Source organism: Macrobrachium rosenbergii, chromosome 56 (assembly GCF_040412425.1).
Source record: "Macrobrachium rosenbergii isolate ZJJX-2024 chromosome 56, ASM4041242v1, whole genome shotgun sequence".
In the NCBI taxonomy this organism is placed as follows: Eukaryota; Metazoa; Arthropoda; class Malacostraca; order Decapoda; family Palaemonidae; genus Macrobrachium; species Macrobrachium rosenbergii.
In genome coordinates, this window is record NC_089796.1 from 47,067,496 (window position 1) to 47,095,440 (window position 27,945).

The following is a 27,945-nucleotide window of genomic DNA, read 5'->3' on the forward strand; positions in this document are numbered from 1 at the left end:
CCAGTAGTTTTGATAAAATACATTCTCTCCAGTTTTATTTACGGTCGAGTTTCATCCATGTTGCCGATGCATGATAATTTATAGTCATTAGCAGCTTGAACATTGTTTTCTCAGCTTCAGCTACAACTTGCAGCTTAAAGTTACTGTAGCAGTGTATTTCCTTGCTGATCTTTTCTCCAAAGCGAATAAGGGTATAGTGTAAAAAATATATCGGTCCTATTGTACATTACTTAACGTCATTTGTAACATAACTACAGTAATTGTTTAACCGTACGATGGTTGAAATACAAGCATAACAGTTGTTATCCGGGACGATTATTAGCAAAACAACAGTTTCCCGTTCGGTTGTTTATTGCTGTACGCATTTACGCAAGAGTATAACGTTATAACAATACTTTTATCATTCTCTTTTACCTTTATAACTAGCAGATGGAATAAAGAGACGGAGGAAAAGAAGTTGGTCTCTCTCGCTGCGTGTGCCTGCGCGAAATCTAACAATATTTCCTAAATATTTTCATATCGGTATTAATTGTTAACCCCAAGAAACTCGAAATATCATAAGTCGAATTATCGTAATTTCGAGCACGGCCTGTATTTGATAATTGTCTTTTTCTTTATTAACCAACTTGTACTGATTTATGGGATATTTTAATTCTAGGATGAGGTGCTTAGCTGCTGGGTTTCGTGTATTCTAGCCTAATAAATGGCTAATCCGGCACCCTCTAGGTCCCAGTGATGCCGGATTAGTGATGGCCAACCTGTATTGGTTTTATGTTATAAATTGCGATCATAGTGATCAATGTTTTGGTTTGGAAATGTTTATGCAGCGTTTACTTCGCTGCATTTAACTTGGTTCAGAGCGCTTTTCTTGCTTCTGGTTAGCGTAAATGAATCTCTAGAGTCTAGATACTTTGTTTATAAGGGGCAAGGTTATTTTTTGTTACACAAAGAGTTTTTAAGTCGAAATATAACTAAAATATGTCTTGTTCTGAAATTAATATATCTATTATTTTCGTTGATAGGTGACGATTGACGATGGCCGTTTAGGGGCGTTTGTTTTGTATAAAAAAAATTCAAGATTCCGTTCACTATTTTCACGTGATTTCATCATAATACAAGCATTTTAATTACGATTGAGTTTCATCCATGTTGCTGATACATGATGATTTACAGTACAGTGAACCCCCCGTATTCGCAGGGGATGCGTCCCACACCCCCCCGCGAATAGGTCAAATCCACGAATGCTTAAAACCCCTCTAAAAACACTTAGAACTACCCATTTTGATAGCTTAAACCAAGAATAACCCTGTAAAAATGCTTATACCTGAGTATTTTAATAGTTTTATCACAAAAAGTGCATTTATTCATGAAAATTGTATGAAAATACAGTAATTAGTGAATATTTCTCAGTGAAAAATACTGCAAAAGGGCGAATTTTCCGCGAATGATGGCTAGATATGTTCCACAGAGAAACCCGCAAATGCGTGAAACGTGAATACGGGGGGTTTACTGTATGTCATTAGCAGTTTGAACATTGTTTTCTCAGCTTCAGCACAACTTGCAGCTTAAATTTAGCAGTGTATTTCCTTGACGATCTTTTATCCATACCGAATAAGGGTATAATGTAAAAATATATCAGTCCTATTCTACTTAACGTCATTTGTGCCATAACCTACGGTAATTGTTTATTACCTGTATGGTGGTTGAAATACAGGTAAACGGCTATTGTTATCTGATTCGGTTATAAGCAAAACAACAGTTTCTTGGTCAGTTGTTTATGGCTGTACTTATGTACACAAGAGTATAACATTACTAACATTACTTTTATCATTCTATTTTAATTTTTTAACTAGAAAATGAGATAAAGAGATGAAGGAAAAGTTGTCTATTGTAATTTGGTCTCTCTCACTGCCAGATTATGCTGCTGCCTGCGTCGCACAAAATTTGAAAATATTTTATAAATAATATTGTCGTATCGTTATTAATTGCTTACCCCATAGCAAAATCAAATTATCGCAAGGTGAATTATCATAACTTGAGCATTACCTGAGTATTTTAATAGTTGTATCACAAAAAGTGCATTTAGTCATGAAAATTATATAAAAATACAGTATTTAGTGAATATTTCTCAGTGAAAAATACTGCGAATGGGCAAATTTTCCGCAAATAATGGGTAGATCCATTCCAAAGAGAAATCCGTGAATACGAGAGTCGGCGAATCATGAGAACATGAATACGGGGGTTTGCTGTAATTTGGTTGAATAGGAAGGCAGAAGCACTCATGAAATCAGCATTTCACTCTATCAAAGTCCTTTCCTTTGCAAAATTTCTGCTTGGCAGGATTGCTCATTTACTGCTCCGGATGAAACATGTTTCTCCTGAATCAGTTCTTGATGAGGCGTTGGAGTATTTACCTTGCTTTGATAGAGCTATTTCAGATGCTCCTTGAGAAATATCTCATATTTCTACCAACTTATTCATAAAGAAACAGGAACAGGTGTGCTCATATTTATTTTGCAAAGTAGCTCCAGTTTAATGGTCAGTAGCTGTTTTTGAATCATCTCGTCACCATCTCCTTAGTCCTGAAGCCTTTAAGGCCATCGTTGAAGATGTTTCAAATTAGGAGAGTAGAGAATTCTTAGTACATCTTTAAAGTCTTCATTCAAGCATCCTGGCCTACACCTGGAGCTGGTCCTGCACCTAAGTTTTGAGCAGAATATCAACCCAAGCTGTCCCCGAGTTCTTCCACTTCTGGTAAGCCCTTGCAAAGTGGCCAGGTCTCACATTATAGGGGAAAGAATTGTAAAGGCAAGGTACAGTAGGAGGCTATCTACAGAGCTTTTGGGATTTCTAGCAAAGCTTTGGAGCAGAACCTTGGGTGGGGAAAGTTGTCGGAGGGATACATTATACCATTTGTTATACCTTTTCTGTTGGCATTCCCAATATTCTTCCCTGCCTGCCATCATCATTCAAAAAAATTCTGAGTTTTACAGGAGGAGATTGTACTGTCTTTATGCAAGGAGACAATTGAGCCAGTTTTAGACAAGTCACCATGGTTTTACAATCGTGTTTTTCTCTTTCTCAAGCCCTCGGGGAGGGTGGCGACCATTATTAAATGTTTCCAGCCTCAGCAAGTTTGTCTGTCTGACTCCCTTTTTGATGGAGTAATCCAGTTCGGTTCTGGCAGCTATCTGGAAAGGAGACTGGATGATTTCTATCAGTATGCAGGATGCATACTTGTTGTATTCCATCATCAGTCGAGAAAGTATGTATGCTTTGTCTTCAAAGGGAAGGTCTTCCAATTCAAAACTTTGTGTTTTGGTCTGAGCATGTCACCACAGGAGTGTTGGCTTCATTAGCTGAATGGATTCATATGCTTGGAATCTGAGTTATGTACTGTACTTCGATGGGTGGTTATTTCTCTCAACACATTTCAGGCAATCTTCTTTGTCTAACTTTGGTGCTGAGCATTCTGATCATCAGCAAGTCTATGCTTATTCCAGTGCAGTCTACTGTTTATCCAGGGATGAAAATCAACTCTCTTTCTTTTTGGACTTTCCCAACAGAGAAACTAGTTGAAAGTTTTCCATCACTGCTGAGAGAATTTCAATCCTTGGAAAAGCCTCCAGCCAAAAATTGGCTGTCTCTTTTGATCCACATGGCCTCTTTAGAGAAGTTTTCGACACAGCCCACCTAAAAACGAGAACAATTCAATTTTATCTCAAGAAATCTTGGGACAGATCATGTCTTCTGGTTTCGACACCAGTGGTAGTTTCCACAGATCTTTTGAGTTCTCTCTGTTGGTTGGAGATTGGTGAAGATTGTAGATAGGTCTGCCTCTAGAGCTCAGGGACCCAAACCTCATATTGTCCTTAGACATGTCAGTATCAGGCTGGGGATCCATTCTAGGAAACATCGAAATGTCAGAGCAAGATGCATATAAACAACCTAGAGAAATTGGCAGTGTGAAGGGTCTTATGCAAATGAAACATCTCCTCAGAGACAAGATGCTCACATTCTACTCCAACAATTCAACCTCTGTCTTACACAAGGAGGCACAAAATAGAGAGATTTGTATAGGTTAGCTGAGAAACTTCTCCTTTGGGCAGAGTGCAGGGAAACTTTTCTTTTATTACAACTCATCCTTGGGAGAAACAATGTTGTCACAGACCAACTCGACAGGGAAGGGCTAGTTCTTCCGTCAAAATAATTTCTTCATCCACAAATCTGTGTGAGGTTTGTAACTTTTTGGGAGCCTTGAACATGATCTGTTCATAGTTGCCCAGAATGCCAGGACCTTCAGGCTTGGGCAGTCAATGCTTATCTTCAAGAGTGGTCAGATCTAGGCCTTAAAATTTTTCCTCCATTTGTAGTTTTTAGGAAGGTATCAACAAGTTGTGAGCTTGGGAGAACACAAGCATGATGTTGATAGCTCACTTATGTCCCCAAAGGGAATGGTTTCCTGAGCTACCTGTCTTGGTGGTAGATGTTCCTTGTCTTCTGCCATTCAGGAAAGATCTTCTCAGTCACTTTTGAGGAATCCATCAAAACCTCCATATATTTTGTCCTACTGTCTCTTACTACCCAGAGGATTTTTGAGAGCAGCTAGGAAATCAATCCTCAAGTCTAAAAGGCCCTCCACTGTTAGATATTCCTCGTCTTCTACCATTCAGGAAAGATCTCAGTCACATTTGAGAAAAACCCATCAAATCTGACTGTTGCTTACTAGCTAGAGGATTTTGACAGTGGCTAGGGAATCAGTCCTCAATACTAAAAGGCCCTACACTCTTACTTGTCCTCTACCATTCGGGAAAGATCTCAGTCACATTTGAGAAGAATCCGTCAAATCTGACTGTTGCTTACTAGCTAGAGGATTTTTGAGAGTGGCCAGGGAATCAATCCTCAATTCTCAAAGGCCTTACACTGTTGGATATTACTTGTCCTATACCATTCAGGAAAGATCTTCTCAGTCACATTAGGAAGAAACCATCAAATCTGACTCTCTCTTACTAAATAGGGGATTTTTGAGAGCAGCTAGGGAATTAATCCAAGTCTAAAAGGTCTTCCGCTATTAGGTGTTCCTTGTCCTTTACCCTTCAGGAAAGATCTCAGTCAAGAAGAAAATATCAAAACTGCCTGTCTCTTCCTAGCTAGAGGATTTTTGAGAGTTGCTGTGGAGTCAGTCCTCAGGTATAAATGGCCCTCCACTGTTAGATGTTCCTTGTGTTCTACCATTCAGCAAGTCTTCCACCATTCAGGAAATATTGTCTCAGTCACATTTAGAAGAATCCATCAAATCTGGCTGTCTCTTACTAACTAGAGGATTTTTGAGAGCTCCTAGGGAATCAATCTTCAAGTCTGAAACGCCCTCCACTGTCAGATGTTCATTGTGTTCTTCCATTCAGGAAAGATCTCAGTCACGTTTGAGAAGAATCTATCAAATCTGACTGTCCCTTACCAGCTAGAGGATTTTTGAGAGCCGCTAGGGAATAAGTTCTCAAGTCTAAAAGGCTCCCCACTGTTAGATGCTCCTTGTCTTCTACCATTTAGGAAAGATGATCTCAGTTGCATTTGAGAAGAATCCATCAAATCTGACTGTATTTTACTAAATACAGAATTTTTGAGAGTGGCTAGTGAATCAATCCTCAAGTCTAAAAGGCTCTCCTCTGTTAGATGTTCCTTGTGTTCTACCATTCAGGAAGGATCGTCTCAGTCACTTTTGAGAAAAATCCATCAAATCTAAGTGTTTCTTACTAGCTAGAGGATTTTTGAGAGCAGCTGGTGAATCAGTCCTCAAGTCTAAAAGTCTCTCCACTGTTAGATGTTCCTTGTCTTCTACCATTCAGGAAAGATCTCAGTCACATTAGAGAAAAAATCCATAAAATCTGACTGACTCTTACTAGCTACAAGATTTTTGAGAGTGGTTGTGTAATCAATCCTCAAGTCTGAAAGGCCCTCCACTGTTAGATGTTCCTTGTGTTCTACCATTCAGGAAAGATCTTCTCAGTCACATTTGGGAAGAATCCATCAAATCTGACTGTCTCTTACTAGCTACAGGATTTTTGAGAGTGGCTGTGGAATCAATCCTCAAGTCTAAAAGGCCCTCTACTGTTAGATGTTCCTTGTCTTCTACCATTCAGGAAAGATCTCAGTCACATTTGGGAAGAATCCATAAAATCTGCATGTCTTGTACTAGCTAGAGGATTTTTGAGAGTGGCTATGGAATCAGTCCTCAAGTCTGAAAGGTCCTCCACTGTTTGATATTCCTTGTGTTCTACCATTCAAGAAAGATCTCAGGCACATTTGAGGAGAATCCATCAAATCTGCCTGTCTCTTACTAGCTAGAGGATTTTTGAGAGGGACTATGGAATCAGTCCTCAAGTCTAAAAGGCCCTCCACTGTTAGATGTTCCTTGTGTTCTACCATTCAGGAAAGATCTCAGTCACGTTTGGGAAGAATCCATCAAATCTGACTGTCTCTTACTAGCTAGAGGATTTTTGAGAGCAGCTATGGAATCAATCCTCAAGTCTAAAAAGTCCTCCACTGTTAGATATTCCTTGTGTTCTACCATTCAAGAAAGATCTTCTCAGTCACATTTGAGAAGAATCCATAAAATCTGCCTGTCTCTTACTAGCTAGAAGATTTTTGAGAGCAGCTATGGAATCAATCCTCAAGTCTAAAAGGTCCTCCACTGTTTGCTATTCCTTGTGTTCTACCATTCAAGAAAGATCTTCTCAGGCACATTTGAGAAGAATCCATCAAATCTGACTGTCTCTTACTAGCTAGAAGGTTTTTGAGAGCGGCTATGGAATCAATCCTCAAGTCTAAAAGGTCCTCCACTGTTAGATATTCCTTGTGTTCTACCATTCAGGAAAGATCTCAGTCACGTTTGGGAAGAGTCCATCAAATCTGCCTGTCTCTTACTAGCTAGAAGATTTTTGAGAGCAGCTATGGAATCAATCCTCAAGTCTAAAAGGTCCTCCACTCTTTGATATTCCTTGTGTTCTATCGTTCAGGAAAGATCTTCTCAGGAACATTTGAGAAGAATCCATCAAATCTGACTGTCTCTTACTAGCTAGAAGATTTTTGAGAGTGGCTATGGAATCAATCCTCAAGTCTGAAAGGTCCTCCACTGTTAGATGTTCCTTGTGTTCTACCATTCAGGAAAGATTTCAGTCACATTTGGGAAGAATCCATCAAATCTGACTGTCTCTTACTAGCTAGAGGATTTTTGAGAGCAGCTATGGAATCAATCCTCAAGTCTAAAAAGTCCTCCACTGTTAGATATTCCTTGTGTTCTACCATTCAAGAAAGATCTTCTCAGTCAGATTTGGGAAGAATCCATAAAATCTGCCTGTCTCTTACTAGCTAGAAGATTTTTGAGAGCAGCTATGGAATCAATCCTCAAGTCTAAAAGGTCCTCCACTGTTTGCTATTCCTTGTGTTCTACCATTCAAGAAAGATCTTCTCAGGCACATTTGAGAAGAATCCATCAAATCTGACTGTCTCTTACTAGCTAGTCTAAAAGGTTTTTGAGAGCTTGTGTTCTACCATTCAGGAAAGATCTCAGTGGAATCAATCCTCAAGTCTAAAAGGTCCTCCACTGTTAGATATTCCTTGTGTTCTACCATTCAGGAAAGATCTCAGTCACGTTTGGGAAGAATCCATCAAATCTGCCTGTCTCTTACTAGCTAGAGGATTTTTGAGAGCAGCTATGGAATCAATCCTCAAGTCTAAAAAAAGGTCCTCATTCAGATCTTTGATATTCCTTGTGTTCTACTAGAAGTTCAGGAAAGATCTTCTCAGGAACATTTGAGAAGAATCCATCAAATCTGACTGTCTCTTACTAGCTAGAAGATTTTTTTGAGAGCAAGGCTCCATGGAATCAATCCTCAAGTCTGAAAGGTCCTCCACTGTTAGATGTTCCTTGTGTTCTACCATTCAGAAAAGATTTCAGTCACATTTGGGAAGAATCCATCAAATGACTCTGTCAGGAAAGATTTCAGTCATTTGGGAAGAATCCATCAATCTGACTGTCTCTCTTACTAGCTAGAGGATTTTTGAGAGCAGCTATGGAATCAATCCTCAAGTCTAAAAAGTCCTCCACTGTTAGATATTCCTTGTGTTCTACCATTCAAGAAAGATCTTCTCAGTCACATTTGGGAAGAATCCATAAAATCTGCCTGTCTCTTACTAGCTAGAAGATTTTTGAGAGCAGCTATGGAATCAATCCTCAAGTCTAAAAGCTCCTCCACTGTTTGCTATTCCTTGTGTTCTACCATTCAAGAAAGATCTTCTCAGGCACATTTGAGAAGAATCCATCAAATCTGCCTGTCTCTTACTAGCTAGAAGATTTTTGAGAGAGGCTATGGAATCAATCCTCAAGTCTGAAAGGTCCTCCACCGTTAGATATTCCTTGTGTTCTACCGTTTAGGAAAGATCTTGTTAGTCACATATAAGAAAAATCCATCAAATCTGACTGTCTCTTACTAGGTAGAGGATTTTTGAAAGTGGCTAGGGAATCACTACTCAAGTTTAGGTCTTCCACCTTATGAACAACAGTGACAGACTTATTGATGTTGGTGCTTGTCCCAAGTTGAGTTCTTTCGGTGTCCCAGGTATGTGAGATAACTTTCTGTTCAAGTGATTAAAAGATATTGCTCTATGTTGTCTTCAGTTTTGCAACATGCTCATGATTTAGATTTGAAAGATGTTTTCTGATATTTTGAGCTGGAAACCTGAAAATCGTATCACAGATTATGATGGAATTTGGACGTAGTCTTTAAATATTTGACGTTAACACTATTTGAACGCTTGGCTAAAACTTCTTTAGACCCTTTTTCTTTTAGCTCTTGCTACGGCTAAGTGTATTAGTGAGCTTATAGCCTTTTCTTGTAATGTGAGCTTTTTTCAAGGTGATGCCTGTCACTTTTTTCTTGCATTGTTTAGGGCTAAAAATGTGTCAAAGCAAAAGCCCTTCCCAGATTTGTGACAGTGCTGATTATAACTGCTTTAGTAGGCAGTGAAGAGGAGGACATGCTATGTCATGTTAGAGCTTTAAGGATTACTGTACATGGACAGACTTAAGCCTTTAAGAGGAGGAGTTAAAAATTTATTCTTTGGTGTTTTGTCCAAGAATGCTATAATTTTTTCTACATTGCCTAATTAAGTGAACATAAGTAGTGTTAAACCCTGGTTTTTTACCATTTTTGAAAGTAAATCCTCGTGTCATCCATGCCATAAACACATCTTTTAATTTCTTTAAAATCTTCTACTAGAGAAAATGGTCAGTGGGGGTGTAACAGTTTTTGCCTCACCTTATTTGTGAGACTTTGAAATTTTGTGTGAGAATTATACAGCCCACAGTCCTGTTGTTGCAGTAGGGACAATTTTCTCCTAACTATCATTAGTTTTTTGTTTAGGAAATTTGGTGTCAATGTATATAGGAAATCCTATACATGTTGGTATATAGAAGCATACCTTTAAAGCAAGAGCCCGTGCTGGCATACTGCCAGCTTAATCTAAAAGAACAAAAACAAGCATACCTTCATATCTAAAAGTTGTTGTCTTTAGTTTTGGACTGTTGTTGTTGGCTTTTGACTCTGACACAGGAGTCATGGTACTCTTAGATAGAGTCCTTTTATCCATGTAAGGATTCTCTGACAAGTCTTGCTATTAGGGCCTTATACCCTGCTGTGGATCCACCATCTGGTGGCAGTGCTTACCAGGAAGGATCACACATGAGGTAAGTGTGTTTAGAAGCATTTTCTCTTTTTAAATAGATTAATTTGACTGCACTAACCCATCATCCTCTTTCAGTGTGGTAGTCAGCTAACTTTAACAGCAGGTAAGATTCATCCCAAATAATGAAGATTTCTATGATAAAATTAATTACAGTAATTGGATACTTACGTACTGTTAAAGTGGAAACCCACCCAACCTCCCCACATCTTGGTTGGTGGCCAGGAAGAATTCTGACAAGAATCCAAACATTCTGACACCACTTGGTAGGAATTCAGGTGATTATAAACAGTCCTAGCGGGTCAGCCGAACATTATTCTTTTGTTTATTTTGAATGCTGATAGTGCCTAACAGTGCAAAGATGTAAGCTAACTCTAACAGTAGGTAAACATCCAAATAATTATTATTAATATTATCATGAAAATTCTTATTTTTTATGAATTACAGAAACAACTTTGACTTCACAATCACAAAAATTTTGATGGTAAAGGGTGCCAGATTTTATTAAATTAACTCTGTGTTTATATATTTCCCCAATACCTGTGGTGAATATGGATATAGATCCATATAGATCAACAGTTTGATTTTATCCCAGAGAGAGATGCTGTACAGTTTTCTTTCCTGCCTATATCAGTGTAAGCATGAGAGTTTGGGTGTGTATTAATGGTATGGCTCCTTACACTGTAGGGTTAGGTAGCCTACAGTAGTAGAATGGGAATGAGGAGGACAGAATTTAAAGTTCCAAAGGCCGTTGTCCAAAGGGAGAGCTGCCATGTTGCTTAACTTTTATTACTGGGTGCTTGCATTTGATCTCTAGTAGGACATTTGAAAAAATGCCTTCTGATTAAGGATGTAAATGAAAATTTAATATTATTTTTTGAAATATTTGATAGAATTGACATTTTCACCCTGTGAATGGGCCTTGTTACAGTGAACAAAAGATGAAGAGAATATTGTTACTAAAAAATAAACCACTGAGAATTACATGTGGTGAGAAAAATAGCCATACTCTTTAGATTTAAACTTGCTGATTCATTTGTAAGATTCTAACCACCAGTAGTGTCCTCCTCATTGAGCTTTGTTGGGTGTGTCTATATTACAGCAAAACATGTCAAACACATTTTGGCAGTTTATTGCATACATATCACAAACAGGTTGAAAAGAAGGTGACAGCTGTAAGTGGAGAACAAACCTCTGGCAAATTCTGGACAACCATATGAAGCATTGGTTAGAACTACCCTTGTGTCATTGACTTGTATTTAACCTGTTAGTAACTTGTGTGTAGTAAGTTGCTGATGTTTGTTTATATGACATATTTCACTTCTGGTCGGAAATGTAATAGATGTCAAGTTCTTGCTCCACTTTAGTATCTCTTTTTCCATGCACATATATAGTATGTAACTTCAGATGCAAGACAGTTGTTTGGGTTTACAAAAAACTTGTTACAATTCTTTTACCTTTGCTCATCACCTAAATACAGTACTACTTTCCTCTTAGGGATCTGGAATCCGCCTCAGATGCTGCATTTCCAGAGCCAACGTTGGAGTTTGGTCGACTATGCCTTCGTAATGCCCTTGTACTACTACCAGAAAATGCTTCTACAACACCGCTCACAGATGAACAGGAGGCATCAGGTCTGGATAATTATTTCTAAAAATACTGAGAATTCCTTTTATTTATCATCAACTCAGATGGTAATTTTGCAAATTAAAATGTAGATGATGTAAGGCATGTTAAACAAAATTAGTTTTGTAAGAGATTTTGTTACTGAGGATTTTAACAATGTAACATGAAGCATTGGAAATTGTATCAAATATTAATAGCAAGTTTGGTTCCATATAGTTGTTAGGAATCTTTGATGCACACCATATCAGAATAATTTACCTGGGAATGATTATTCGTAGAAGTTAAATGTAATATGTGTCAGTGTCAGAGAAACTCTTTAAAGGAGCAAAAATTGTATTTAAGCAGGGCTAAAACAAAGAGTACTGTCCTATCATAGTTTCATTTAATGGATTGCAGAACATAGGTTTTAGAAGGTTCTTCAGGAATGAGTGCGATTTGATACATAAATGATTCAGTGTTTTGTTAGAAATGTATATTATTAATTGTACATAATATTGCTTTTTGTGTGATCTGCTAACAAAGTACTTGATCGCCGCAGCCTCATTATTCAAGTTAAAAGAATGGTTCCACCATATAGTGCCTGAATCTTTGTTGCTCAAGATTTTAGAAATTGCCTAGAATTTTTATTTAGCATGAATTTTAAGGTAGATTAAAATTTTGAAAAAAAATTGGAAAATAAATAATTTCAGATTTACTGTATTCCAACAGGAGTCATGCCTGAGCTGTATCCAGCAGGGCCTTCTTCTCCGTTACGAGGGACTGAAGTGGTCAGCCTCCGTGTTTCAGCACTTGCTTGCAGTGCCTATGTGTGCCTCTGCTTATCTGATCATTCAGCTGCCCTACGGCATGCAGAAACCTTATTAGTTGCTCATCCAAAAATACCTGGTGTCTATAAGTAAGTACTGCGCTGTGTAATGTAGTTATATTCAAGTGAACTTTTCTCATTTTTTGACCCCAGAAACTATTGGCTTATGTAATTTTGTTTTATTTATGAGAATTAGGCATTTATAGAGTGATCCTCCTAATTAATATTTGTTAACAGTTTATTATTTGGTGCAGTTCATAGGTGAAGAAGAGTAGGCTCTGTTGGGATTCCTTCTCATTGTCAGGTCATCACATGAGTAAATAAGTACTTCAGGGAGAGGAGTTTGGCCCTATCAGGGTCCTCCTCAAAATTGCAGGGGGTAGAAAAGTACTTCAGGGAGAGGAGGTTAGCCTTGTCAGGGTCCTCCCAACAGCAGCTTATTGCATTGGTATAAAAAGTACTTTGGGGAGAGGAGGTTGGCTGTCAGAGTCCTCTTCAACAGCAGGTTGTTGTATAGGTAGAAAAGTATTTCAGGGAGAGAAGGTTGGCCCTATCAGGGTCCTCCTCAACAGTAGTTTATTGCATAGGTAAAAAAAGCACTTTAGGGAGTGGAGGTTGGCCTTATCAGGGTCCTCCTCAACAGCAGGTTATTGCATGGGAAGAAAAGTATGTCAGGAAGAGGAGGTTGTTCATGTCAGGGTCCTCCTCAACAGTAGGTTATTGTATAGGTAGAAAAGTATTTCAGGGAGAGGAGGTTGGTCCTATCAGGGTCCTCTTCAACAGCAGGTTATTGCATGGGTAGAAAAGTATTTCAGGGAAAGGAGGTTGTTCGTGTCAGGGTCCTCCTCAACAGTAGGTTATTGTATGGGTAGAAAAGTATTTCAGGGAGAGGAGGTTGGCCCTATGAGGATCCTCTTCAACAGCTGGGTAGAAAAGTATTTCAGGAGAGGAGGTTGGCCCTATGAGGATCCTCTTCAACAGCTGGGTAGAAAAGTATTTCAGGGAGAGGAGGTTGGCCCTATGAGGATCCTCTTCAACAGCTGGGTAGAAAAGTATTTCAGGGAGAGGAGGTTGGTCCTATGAGGATCCTCTTCAACAGCTGGTTATTGCATGGGAGAAAAGAACTTCAGGGAGAGGAGTTTGGCCTTACCAGGGTCCTCCTCAACAGTAGGTGATTGCATGGGCAAGTATTTAACCCTTTTGCTTACTGATGACGAATATGAATGTCATCCAAATTAAGGCCTTTGCTTACTGATGACATATTGAAACGTTTAAAAAAAAAAAAAGATTGCACAAGCCAGCAGACAAGAAGAGGATCATTTTCAGTGAGTGTTCCTAATACTTTTTATATATATGTAACATTTGTGTTTATCTATTTTGTATAGTTTTAGGTTTTTATTCTATAATTACAGCATTTATCTTTTTTTTTTGCGACAGAGAGAGAGAAAATATTTTTTTATACTTATGTAACAGGCATATTTATTTGTTTTACAGTTTTAAATTTTTATTCGATAATTACATTACGTATCTTTTTTATGCGTGCACAAGTGAGCTCAAGCACTCACGAGAGAGAGAGATTTTTTATGCAAATGTAAAATGCCTGTTTATTTCTTTTGTATTGTTTTAGATTTTATTCAATAAATACATCATTTATCTTTTTTTCTGAGAGAGAGAGAGAGAGGGAAACACTTGACTGGATGCCACTTATCTTATGGAAAACTTGATGTTATTTGTCATTCATGTTTTCATATATTCCTTGGTGTAATTACAACTTTTGCATTGCAAAACCTGCATAATTTATCTGGGTATATTATGGATTTACAACGATGACTATCGCAAATATTTTTTGGGGCAAATTTTTTTTGGGGGGAAGTGCAAAATATTCACGTATCTCATAATTTCTACTAATTATTTTGCCTACATAATTTATTTTGGGCTGATTTTTATGCCATTGTATAGAGCAGTCATGCAGCAATAAAATGAAACAAAATTATGCAGTCTATCTTTCAAACGTGTCTTTGACCAAACAAAGATATGAGCATTTTTCATGAGTATAACGTGGATGACTGGCACTTTTCTTATGGAAAGCGTGATGAGACTTTGTCATTCATTTTTTCATATTTTCCTTGCTATAATTACAGATTTTTGCATCGTATTAACTAGGTAATTTACCTGGGTGTGCTATAGACCAAAAACGAAGACTATCACATTTAGTTTTTTTTTTATTAAAACATTTTTGGGGGGAATAGTGCAAAATTTTCTCAAACCGCATAATTTCTACCCATTGTTTCACCTACATAATAGTTATTTTGGGGGGGGGATTTTTTTTATGCCATTGTGTAGAATAAGTAATCAGCTGCAAAATGAAACAAATTTGAGAGGTCTACCTTGAAAACTGTCAGAGGTATGTGTCTTTGAACAAATAAAGGTATAAACATTTTTACGCTTACTACTCAAGTAACTGTCATTGCCCACAGATGTAATTGTCATAAGAGTCATAAGTGAAAGGGTTAAAAGAGGTGAGGTTGACCCTGTCAGGGTCCTCCTCAGTAGCAGATTATTGCATGAGTGAAATGGTACTGCAAAGAGAGGAGGTTGGCCCTATCAGGGTCCTCAACAGCAGGTTATTTCATGGGTAGAAAAATACTCCAGGGAGATGAGGTTGGCACTACCAGGGTCCTCTTCAACGGCAGATTATTGTATGGGTAGAAAATTATTCCAGGGATAGGAGGTTGGCCCCACCAGGGTCCTCCCCAACAGCAGATTATTGCATGGGTAAAAAGTACTTCATGGAGAAGAGTTTGGCTGTATCAGGGCCCTCCTCAACAGCAGGTTAATGCATGAGTAGAAAAATACATCAGGGAGATGAGGTTGACACTGCCAGGGTCCTCTTCAATGGCAGATTATTGTATGGATAGAAAAGTATTTCAGGGATAGGAGGTTGGCCCCACCAGGGTCCTCCTCAACAGCAGATTATTGCTTGGGTAAAAAAGTACTTCAAAGAGAGAGTTTGGCCGTATCAGGGCTCCTCCTCAACAGCAGGTTATCACATGGGTAGAAAAGTATTTCAGGGAGAGGAGGTGGACCATATCGGCTAATTCTGGAGGTTCATGCATGTTGATTTATGATAATTCAATACAAAGAGAAATTGAATAACAAACAAGAATTAGCTCAGCCTACACTATGCTGTATTGTATACATATAAGGTAACCTAGCCTGCATTGTACTGTATTCTATATTCACATTAATATAGTATTATACAAACATCAACATAATGAATATGCATCTTTTCACTGATCTTTTAAAATGTCATGCTTTACTTAACTGTATCCAATAATATTGCATATATATTCTTATATTGCTTTTGTATTATAAATTGCGATCATAACAATCAGTGTTTTGGCTTGGAAATCGATTGCACGGTAAGTTTATTTTGCCGTATTTAACTCAGTTCAGAGCGTTTTTCTTGCTTCTGGTTAGCGTAAATGAATCTCTAGATACTTTATTTATATGGGGCAAAGTTAGTTTTCGTTGTACAAAGTGTTTTTAAGTCGAAATGTAACTTAAATACGTCTCGTTGTGAAATTAATTTTGCTATTTTTTTCGTTAATAGAAGATGACCGTTTGGGGGCATGTTTGTTTTGTGTAAAAAAAATCAAGAATCTGCTCAATGTTTTTACTTGATTTCATCATAATACAAGCTTTACATATATATCTTCTATCAGCATGAATACAGCAGTAATATGTGTTCTTTCATGCCCAGTAGTTTTGGTTAAAATACTTTCTCTCCAATTTTATATACAGTCAAGTTTCATCCATGTTGCTGATGCACGATAATTTATAGTCATTAGCAGCTTGAACATTGTTTTCTCAGCTTCATCTACAACTTGCAGATTAAATTTAGCAGTATATTTCCTTGCTGATCTTTTATCCATAGCAAATGAGGGTATAATGTAAAAATATAACAGTCCTATTCCTTAACGTCATTTGCAACATAACTACGGTAATTGCTCACTACCATACGATGGTTGAAATACAGGCAAAACAGCTGTTGTTATCCAATTCAGTTATAAGCAAAACAACAGTTTGTCATTCGGTTGTTTATGGCTGTACACATTTATGCAAGAGTATAACATTACTAACAATACTTTTATCATTTTCTCTTACTTTTTTTTAACTGGAAGATGGGATAAAGAGATGGAGGAAAAGAAGTTGGTCTATTGTAATTTGGTCTCCCTCACTGCCTGTGCCTGTGTGAAATTTAAAAATACTTTATAAATACAGTAAACCTCCCATATTCGTGTTCTCACGATTCGCGGACTCACCCATTCGCGGGTTATTCTGTGGAACCTATCTAAAATTTATTTGTGGGAAAACTCACGTATTCGCTGGTTTTTGTGGAACATATCTATAAAAATATTCTTGGGGAACCTTGCCTTTCGCGCAGATGCAGATTTTTTGTCTTTTTCGTATAGCAATATTCTGTATTTTCATATTTATTGTATAATAACATTAAATTAATAATAATACTAAAGTACATATAATAGTAATAGAAATTAAATAATAATATTATGTAATACTACACCTGGTACCTGTAATAATAATAATAAATAATAAAGTTAAATCATACGGGTAGTAACTGGTGATGAATGTTGATTACAGTATGCTGATGAGATGATGATGAGTTAGCTGTGCAGTACGATGAATGATGGGAGTCGCTGTCATGTTAAGGTATTTGAACATGGCAACGAAGGTGGTACAGTAGGGCTGCACAAGTATTTTACCTTGTTCATGCTCAATGCAGGCAGCCGCAATTAATGTCATGCCATAATGGGCTGCTACTTCTCCGTGACTTTTGCCCTCTCTTAACATAACAATCATGTCTACTTTCTTTTCATCAGTCATTAATTGTAAGCTATTTGCCAGAGGCCTTGGAAGAAGCAGAGCATTCGAAGGACATCTTAATGCATGATTTGAAAATATATTCTTAGTCCATTGTACTGTACACGCAAAACACACAAACGAGAGATAGCAATGAAACAAGTTATATTGGGTCATTTGCTGATAATTTGCTGCTACGGCATACGCATGGTACTACTTTACTGTATTGCGTGTATATATACTAACATTGATATTCTGTGCATATCAATGTCGGCCGACAGGCAGCCGAACGTTGGCCGCCTTTGTATGCCAACAGCCACTAGGCTAGGGTCTATCCTAGTTGGAGAGGAATCCAGGCAGGATGAGGAACGGCTGTGGCCGACATGGCGACAAGGCAGCCAAGCTGGGAGGCCGACAACGATCGTCCAACCTTTCGGCTGATGGCTGCTAGGCTAAGCTAAATCCAAGGGTGGAGGAGATCCACAGAAGGATGAGGAACAGAGCCAAGCGGCTGCGACCGACAGTTTGGGGGGGGCGACAAGGGCGACCGCTAAGACACAGGGGCAACATGCACTCACGCCCCAGCACGCTAGGAGGGGCGGCGAAGTATGAACGGAGAATCGGCACGACACATAGGCGGCGTTGGCGAAGACGGAGCCGTCCACCTGGGGAAGTGGTCAAAGGCAAGTCCGAAGACAGCCGGGACAAGGGACAGGCTGGCCCTTGACGGCCGACAGCGAAGTTCATCCAGCAAAGGCTGGGGAACGGTCGCAACATCCGCCGAAATTCAGGGGGAACTCCCCCGGGTGGACTAGGCTAACTAACGAAGTCCAACGAAGGCCAAGGACCAGACGAAGCTAGCAAAGAGAAAGACCTAAATAAAGGTAAATACTAGATATCCTATAAAAAATAAATAAATAAATAAATATATAAAATATATAAAATAGTGATGAGCTTCTGAAGAGAGAATGGAGAGAAGTTAAGCGGCGAGACCGAGAATGTCGACCAAGGAGGCCAGGAGCATTTGAAACTGGTCTGAAAAACTTTGGCTAAGTGGCATTAAAAGGGGATGAGAGCTCATAATTGTCTCTCTAAACATCTAAAAATACTCAACTTCTTAGAAGGAGGAGGAGAAGACAAAGGCTGGGGAAGCCATCCAAAAGCAGCAAAATAACAGGAGGGGGAGTTACAGGGAATGAAACTCTTAGTCAGCTGCTAAAAGGGAATGTCGTAGGTCTGTTGCTAGCTATGCACACTGATATCGGGAGACATAGGCGATGTAACGGCTCCCCAATATCAATCGGTACCCCTTCCTAGTAGACGAGGTTAAATCTATGCATGGTAAGATAGCTATGGCTATGCTTGCATACGTCCCTGTTACATACACGACATCTGTATTGGATAATCGCAGTGGGGGTTGGAACTCCACAGACCCTTTTGTTTTTTTCTCTGGTACATTTAGCAGTATTTTTACTCTAGAAAGCTTCCTAAGGGAACCTTTCATCAGGACGACACAGCCCGAGCCCAAAAAGTATATTTTATAGTGAGGGCTAGGCTACCATATTTGTATACATGGTACCGAATACCCTAGTGTAGGCTAGGCTATGTTCGAGATACGTTTTGGCATTTCTTACTATGTTCGAGATACGTTTTGGCATTTCTTACGTTTTTTCCAACATACAATGGGTTTTTTTGGAACCTAACCCCATCGTAAGTAGGATAATACCTGTTAAGCAATTTTAGTTTGTTTTGTGTATGTTTGAACTATCAAAATAGGCAGTTCTAAGTGTTTTTAGAAGGGTTCTAAGTATTCGCTGGTTTTAGCTATTTGCGGGGGTGTGTGGTATGCATCTCCCGCGAATATGGGGAGGTTTACTGTATAGCAGGAGTTATTGCCCTGCTTGCAAAGTTTATGGGCACTCTGCCCAATGGGCAAAATGTCCTAATAAATCAAGTACACCTGCCATTGCTTTGGCAGTTACAAATTCTAAGTCATTGGGCCCTCCAGCTGAAGGTCCCATATATGTGGCACCTCCTTGAGGTAGCTACCCCACATGCCAGGTCAAGGCACTTGATGACTGGTGCACAAATTTCCCTCATAAGGAAGGACAAGGTTCCCTATGAGCTAACATTAACAGACATAAGCTTGTCACAATTGAGGGTATCAATCAATTTAAAATGATACTTCCTACTGTTCAGTTGAGAGTCATGAGACTTCATAAATCCAAAATCTGCAACCTTGCCGTAGCAAGCTACATTCCTGGAGGATTTGATCTCCTCCTGGGACAAGGCTTCCAGTCTCCATCAAAAATACAACCTGGCTTTCCAAGCCCCTCAGGTTATACATTAGGCATGAGTAATTCTCAAGAGCCTCCATTCATTCCACCGCCAGTGCCACCTGAGTACTCAGTGCAGTGGCCACCTCCTTCCACACAGATTTAAAAGCCCAGTCCTGTGCCAGGCCCTGCCCCAGTGCTGGTGCCAAGGCACCCAATCGCTCCCCCTCCTGGAGATCCCAAAATTCTCTCTCAGTCTCTGCCAGGGCCACTCGAGTGCACTGAGCAGTGCCAAGCTCCATCCATCCTGAACAGCAAGCAATCTCCAAATCCTATACCAGTGCCTGGCCCTGCCTTAGTGCCAGTGCCAAAGCACGTCCTAGATCTCCATTCGAGAGATCCCACTTCAGATCCCCTCTCTTTGCCCGGCTTGGCTCCGCTACCAGTGCCTCCTATGCCCTCCAGAACATCTTCCTCCTTTTCCCAGTCCTCCGCAGACACGAGTGTGAGTAAGGACTCTGCCGCACCTCAACTGGCCGACGAACTCAAGCAAGTGCAGCGACTTGGTGCAGAGCCCATAAAAAATGCCCCAGCTCTGGCCATAAAAGAAGCTGACCCGGGTGGCACTAAGTTGTCCTCCTCAGACTTGGTTCAACTGGTTCCCCTACCAAGGAAAACCTTCAACCTAAAACAGGTCCACGGAAGGAAATCATGGGTGTAGATGGCTCCCGATCGCCAAAAGAGAGCCACTGAGCTCCTTTGGCACCAACCTGGCACAGTGCCACCCCTCTATCCTACGAGGATCTTGGCACTTCTATCCAGAAGAGGGTGTCAGGTTTCCTCACCTATTGAGTTTCCTTATAACTGTAATTCATTCTTTTCCTTTAACATTTTTTTCCTTTCATTATTTTGTTCTATTAATCATATTATTTTCTGCCTCACAAAGGCTTATATTTTACCTTGTTTTCCACTGTTCTAATGCAGAGTGCCGTTGACAGATATCCTAATTTGGTAAGTCCTATGACTTCCCCTTGAGGCCTTTTGCTCTAAAGAATGAATCTAAGGAATATAATTTTGGCATACTTAATCATTATCTGTTTAGAACAGTTAATAATTACTTTGTATCTGTCATCTATTCTTTTGTTATTCTCTTGTTATGAATCTTGAGTCCTAGGCTTGCAAACTGTAAATTACACACAATGTTATACCTCATGTATGTAGATGAGTGCCACAAGGCACCTGTAAGGTCAGTGCTGTATTGTTGGTATGCCTTAATAGTGACTCCCAAAGTGAGGTACTCTCTTTTATTATTGTTCTTTTGCTGGCTTCCATAGCCAGTGCTGCTTACCCATACATCTCATGTACTTACAATATGTGCCCCTGGCACAAGTGTTCATAGTTCCCTGAGTGGCAATGAGCCATCGCCCTCAAAAATCATGGCAACACCTAACAAAACCCACGAATACTATCGTTGTATTGTCTTCTCAGGGTATATTAACCGCATGAACTTGTGACTAAAAGTTTTACAAATAAGTGCTTGGAGTATTCTGAGTATAACAATATTAACCTTGCGATGGTAGGCTCAGTCTTATTTCCAATTATGTAATAATCTAGGCATTTTATATTCATTAAATGCTGCTTAGTATCATTTCTTAGAAAGTAAAATTATTACTGTTGCCAGCAGCGTAAATTAATTCTGCAAAATAGAGTAAAAGTCATAAGTGATTTCTTTTGTTTATAATTGACTCTGATATTTAACAGAAATATGATATTTTAGACTAATATACCCCAAAGGTTGTGAAGAGACGAATTATTGCCTGTTGTGATAATGTAATTTTAGCCATTTCAACCTGACTAAGGGTGTAAATGTCATCAGGGTGGGGGAGGTATTAAGAATATTCCCTCCTACGCCATCTTTCAGGCAATAATTCAAAGTAAAAAGGACTAGGTAATTCAATAAGGTAAATTTAGTATGATTCACTGTAAGCAAATTCACCTCTAAAACCTCTCACCACTGCCTTTTGTGGGGGAAAAACCCCTTTAACCCCTTTCTTGTCCAAAGTGCTGTCGGAAATCTCTTAATTCCGGGTGCGGACCCGACCAGAGCTAATCGTCACCTGAGGCAGGTCATCTGGCGGGCTGACCACATGCGTTCCGCCATTTTGAAATCGGAACCATGCTGCCTGCAGTTCCATGTGGGCAGAGTGATCACAATGCCATCTAGGAGGAGAAAGACGTAACTTCTGAAGCTATAAAGGGCCTTAGAGAGGGAAGCTTGCTCTCAGAATTGTTGGTGGCAGCACGGGCCCCAGAGCTCCGTCCCATGCTCTGTCATACCACCTATTCTCAACATGTGGTGGGCAGTATCCAAAGTAACTTTTTTTGTGAATTAATTCACTCGCCCTCCCTCTCGTTGGCCCTCATAAGAAGAGAACCATGATTTAAGGTTTTTCATCAGCCACGTTCCGTATTCTCCTCCAACTGTGTTCCTTTCTACAGTGTGATATAACTACAGGGAGACCTGTATTACTTTATATTTTGTGCTGTTTAATATGCAAAGCATTTACGAGAAGTGCAACGTAATCGTATGATGTTCGAGTCAGTAAAATAGAGTTCAGTTTAGGCATCTTCAGTGCAATTCCTCGATTCCCACATTATAGGGCTAGTTTCGGTTGAGTAACCGTAAGTGCATCGATTACAGATTAGGAGTTTTCAACTGTGGATCTTCTTATCATTTGTGTGCATAGCGGCCCTCGCTACTTCATTATCAAACAACTTTTGAAGCAGGAACCCAATATACTCCCTCCAGGAAATTCCCCGTTATTTGCTCTCCCCAGAATTACACTACCATTCTTGTGATGTGTTGGTTTTTGTAAATATAATGAATTAAGTTAGCCCCAGAGTTTATTTAATTACTCCCCTCTTGAAGTAGGCCTTTAGGCATATTTTGTTGTTTGTAATTTTAACTGTCCCCAAGGCCAGAGTCCAGATTTTTTGTGGTAATTAAGGTAAGTTGCATATCATCCTTGTATACCCCATTTATCTAGCAAGACCCCAGCTTTAAAATTACAACTAATATATATATATATATATATATATATATATATATATATATATATATATATATATATATATATATATATATATATACATACATATATACATATACATATATATATATATATATATATATATATATATATATATATATATATATATATATATATACAGTATATATATATATATATATATATATATATATATATATATATATATATATATATATATATATATATATACACACACACACACACACACACACACACACACACACACACACACACACACACACACACACACAGTAAACCCCCTGTATTCGCGTTCTCATGGTTCATGGACTCACATGTTTGCGGGTTTCTCTGTGGAACATATCTAGCCATTTTTCGCGGAAAATTCGCCCATTCTCGGTATTTTTCACTGAGAAATATTCACTCATTACTGTATTTTCATATAATTTTCATGAATAAATGCACTTTTTGTGATAAAACTATTAAAATACTGAGGTATAAGCATTTTTACAGGGTTTTTCTTGGTTTAAGCTATCAAAATGGGCAGTTCTAAGTGTTTTTAGAGGGGTTTTAAGCATTTGCGGATTTGACCTATTTGCGGGGGTGTGTGGGACGCATCCTCATGATGACGGGGTTCACTGTATATATATATATATATATATATATATATATATATTATATATATATATATATATATATATATATATATATATATATATATATATATATATATATATATATATATATACATACAGTAGAACTTTGGTCCTCGACACTAATACGTTCCAGAAGAAGTGTCAAGATTCGATTTTGTCTAATTCTGAGTTAATTTCTCCCATAAGAAATAACTGAAAATGGATTAATCCATTCCTGATCACCAGTCATTACCCCAACCTTGCCTTTTTATACAAAACTTTACACAAATTACAATTAAATAAGTTCAGAGTTGAATAACTTACTGTATCAGAAGCACTTTTTACATTTTTAAATGCTTACTGTATCAAAAAACCGAGTGCCATAGGCTAGGCTAGGTAGCCTATAGGCACTACCAGAATGTACTGCAACAGGTACACATGAAAACTGTTGTTAATAATGATAACATTGAAAAACAAGCCAGATTCTCACATTAAATTAATAATACAGTATTTATAAACCGAATTACTGTATGTCTGTTATCATAAAATTAAGAAAAATTTCCTAAATTACGTCGGAACTCGGCAGCTTGTGGCAGATATAAACAAACCAGAGCGCCGCCCTGGTGGTGTATTGCGGTACTAATTACATAAACATTCAATGTTTATGGGAAATTTCATACAGTCTACTGGAATAGTGTACAAAATCACTGTAAAACATCTTTCAGTAAATATTTACTGAAAGATGTTTTACAGTGATTACTGAAAGATGTTTTACAGTGATTTTGTACACTATTCCAGTAGACTCTGTATGAAATCTACCATAAGTATTGAATGTTTATGTAATTAGTAGCGCAATACACCACCAGGGCGCGCTCTGGTTTGTTTATATCTGCCACAAGCTGCCGAGTTCCGACATAATTTAGGAAATTTTTCTTAATTTTATGATAACAGACATACAGTAATTCAGCTTATAAATACTGTATTATTAATTTAATGTGATAATCTGGCTTGTTTTTCAACAGCAGCATGTGTGGGCTTTAAATGCTTTTATTTAAGCATGGAAAGAACGCCACCAACAACGCCAACTAGCGGCAGCCGCACGAAACTCTTTTTTCTACAAACATCATATGATTCATCGGGTCGGATTCCGGTTTGTTGTTTGAGCTCCGACGCAAAATTTACTCAACATTTCGTGTTGAAATCCGATTATGATGAGTTCTAGTACAGTCGAGGACCGAGGTTCTACTGTATATATATATATATATAGAATTAGTAATCCTTCAATTATCCAGATTAATAGAGCCAAGGGTCCGTCGAATAATGGAAAAATCCGAATAATGGTGTGTACAAAAATCTAGAAGTGTTCAAGGGCAACCCTGTACCCTTCCTCACCTAACCTGATCAATACCACATAACCGCAAACACTCATTATGCATATACACAACAACCATCACACTCTAAACTGAAAACTTTTTGCAAAAGGCAAGTACTGTATCTACCTTTTTTCCCCATATTTGTAACAAAATATACTGCTTAAATAGACTGAAAAAAAAAATGCTATCCCTTCTTTTTCTCGCTCTAGTAAATGACAGTTCAGTAGGCAGGTAACCTATCATGGTTTTATGACCATGAATGTATTTTTACACAGCAACTTCCTTATCGGTTGTTACCATATTGTATTACAATACATGAGATAAAAATGTGTAGGCTATGTGTGAACTATAAACCTAGGCTAGCCCAGGTGTTACACTCATAGTATCCATTTGCAAAAGTCAAATAGGCTATTACAGCTATATTTAAGAATATGGTAATGGAACTGTCATTTTACTTACAGAATCCATTTACACTGTATTGTTATACTGATATATTATCATCCTAACCCTTTAATGCCGACTGGACGTATTTTACGTCGACAAAAATTGTCTGTCGGGTGCCAAGTAGACATAAAATACGTCGACTACAAAAAGTTTTTTTTAAATATTTGCGGAAAAATACTTACAGGCCTAGTTTGCGAAAAATTTTAAATCACGCGCCTTGAGGGATGCTGGGAGTTCATGGATCAAGCTGTTGTTTTGTTTACAAGCCTAACCCAGCTGCGCATGCGCGAATTTCTTTCTTCTCCCACTAGAAAGCATCAGCGACGCATCGTCAGAGAGCGATTTCTTGACGCGTTCGTGTTTTGCCGAACTTGTGCAAGTGTTAGCGTGTTTATGACGCAATAAGATGTATGCAGAGATGTCCCAACGTCGTCAGGACTCTGAAAGGCGCGTATTGCCTGTCGGTAGTGAGCGTGTGAGATTCGTTTTAGACTTGGATGCTGGAGAGGGACCCAGCACCCAAGGTGATCCATCTTATGAGCGCTGTGCTGTACGGCCACGTGTGGCCAAAAGTGACCATGGGCCCCAAGGGCCGTACCCTGTGCCTTTTACGACCCCTAGGAAACATCGGGGTGTCCTGAGAGGCATTCATAAACATTTGGGAGGCCTCCAACAAAAGGACATTGATGATTACTTGTTGGAGCTCGATCGAGAGCAGATGAAAATCCTCATTTTAATGGCAGCTGGTCATCTAGTGACGAGGACATCACGCCCGATGTCAATGATGACGAGTATTTTCCCTCAATGTCCGTACGAGAGCCAGAGCATGAAAATGAACTCGAGTTCAGTGGTTTCAGTGCTTATGAGGGAGAGTCTGAGGAGGAGGAGGCACCGATTGTGGCTAGTGGGGACGAGACAGAAAGTGATGGTAAAAGTGAGGGAGATGGGCCAATGGAGGGGAGTGCGAAGTCATGCCGGCGCATGTGCCCGTAGAAGGTCACAACATCGCGGCAGCCTAGGTGAAGGCCATTCGTCCAAAAGTGATGAGGGGTGATTGGAGGACCCCACCCCACCTAACATGCACCCATTCACAGCGGTACCTGGACTGACCGTCCCTGTGCCTCTCACTGCACTGGGGTTCATTCAGCTCTTCCCTACACGAGAATTGCTGAAATACCTCGTTGCAGAGACGGCGGATTACGCTCAGTACTGCCTGAGTAACTGCAGGCGACGTTGTCGTATCGATGGCGGGGCTGGAACCTCACGGACATGGCGCATTGTTTGGGGCTCCACAATTTTTTTTGGAATGATGCCTGCTGCCGACGTCAGGCAATATTGGAGGCGGAATTTTTTTTTAAGTATGCCCAGTGTGCCCGGCATTATGCCCCGTGATAGTTTCCTGGCGTTGGACAGGTATTTCAACGCCTTCAACCAAAGGACCATACACCGGAATAACCCAGATCGCCTCATCTTAGTCTGCCCAGTGTTGGAGTACAATCGTGAACGGTGCCAGTTTCTCGTGGTTCCTTCCAAGAACCTTTCTTTGGATGAGGGGATGATGCCATACAAAGGACGTCTAAGCATAAAAGTGTACAACTCCAAGAAGCCAAAGAAATATGGTGTGAAGTTATTTTTTTATTACGGAATCCAACACTGGATACGTCTTTGACTTCTCTGTGTATTCTGGGGTCTTCTCCACGCTGCGTGACACTGTCTTCAGTCTTGAGGATCGTTTCTGTAACCAGGGATACCTCCTGTTTATGGATAATTATTATAACTCGGTATCCCTGGCCCAGGAACTGTATGAAGCAGGTACCACGTCAGTGGTACCCTTCGGATGGTGCGTGGGGCCCCGAATGTCCTCAAGAGGTTCGCTAGCCACCTGCAACATCTGGCAAGAGGAGAGACAGAGTGGCAGCGGAAGGGAGATGTCATCGTCATCTGTTGGAAGGGGGTCCAACTCGTGCTCATGATTACGACCAGTCATGAACCCATCCAAGAAGAGGTCGTTCAGCGGAAGAAGACACGTCGGCAGGGCTGAGTTACGTATGAGGAGTTTTGTGTCCAACAGCCTACTGTCATCGGGCACTACAATAGGCACATGGGAGGAGTTGATCTCTTTAATCAGCTCATCCAGTATTATCCCTTTGCCAGGAGAACCAGGAGGTGGACACAGAAGCTCCTCAAATACCTCCTTCAGTTGACCCTCCAGAATGCCTACATCCTCTACTGTGGGTACAATTCAGACACCCGGAGGTTGTCCCACATCCAGTTTCTCGAGGTGGCCGGGAATACCCTCATAAAATTCAATCCTGAGGAGTGGCCTTCCAACACCGCCCCCCTGCCCTGAGCTCCAGATCTGCCCCGAGAGGATAGGGCAGATGTCGCTAGGAGGGCCAACCTCGGTCGTCCCGCCCCTGCTGCCGCCACCCTTGCTGTCCCTGTCCCTGCTGCCACCCTCCCTGACATTCCAATGTCCTGTGTTGGCTGCAGGCAGGGGATCACACACTGGAGCCCCTAGAAGGGTGTAAGCAGAAACGGTGCTGGGTGTGCCATATGAATGGCAGAAGAAGAGACACCCAGTTCGTCTGTCGCACCTGCAAGGTAGCACTTTGCAGGATTGGGGAGAGTGACCGCAAACACCACAGTGCTGTTATATATTGGAGTGCGCCAACCCGAGGGACACTGGAGGACGCAGCTGACCGCCGAAGGGTGGCCCATCTGCAGTAAGGGCGAGCGTCTCCCTCCTCCACCTGTACCTTGTCATGTCTAGAGGAAAAAAATGCAAGACTCTTCAATGGAGGAGGGAGAAAACAAGAATAGAACGAAGAGTCAGCAGGATTATGAGTGAGTATTCTGCATTTATTTTATATTTAATTTTATATTTATTACAAGTTTTTATCTATCTCTATTTATTGGTGTTTTGTATATTATTTCATTTTATGCAAAAAAAAGTTTTTCACATGCATTCCTTTTATTTATGTATTCGTACCAAAAAATATATATATATGTGTGTGTGTGTATGTATGAATGTGTATATATAGGTATATATATATTTTTTTTTCATTAAGCAAAAAATCTTACATTCTAGTGATA

The 27,945-nt window shown here is 39.6% G+C and overlaps 1 protein-coding gene across 4 annotated transcripts in view; it reads left to right on the forward strand.

Moving 5' to 3' along the window:
- The window catches only part of Not10 (CCR4-NOT transcription complex subunit 10), a 390,843-nt gene that overhangs the window by 309,397 nt on the left and 53,501 nt on the right, over positions 1–27,945 (forward strand). For all 4 annotated transcript variants that reach the window (XM_067100338.1, XM_067100337.1, XM_067100339.1 and 1 more), the window contains 2 exons: positions 11,239–11,375; positions 12,076–12,262. In XM_067100338.1, the coding sequence (XP_066956439.1) occupies positions 11,239–11,375; positions 12,076–12,262 (324 nt within the window). The remainder of the gene's footprint in view (positions 1–11,238; positions 11,376–12,075; positions 12,263–27,945) is intronic.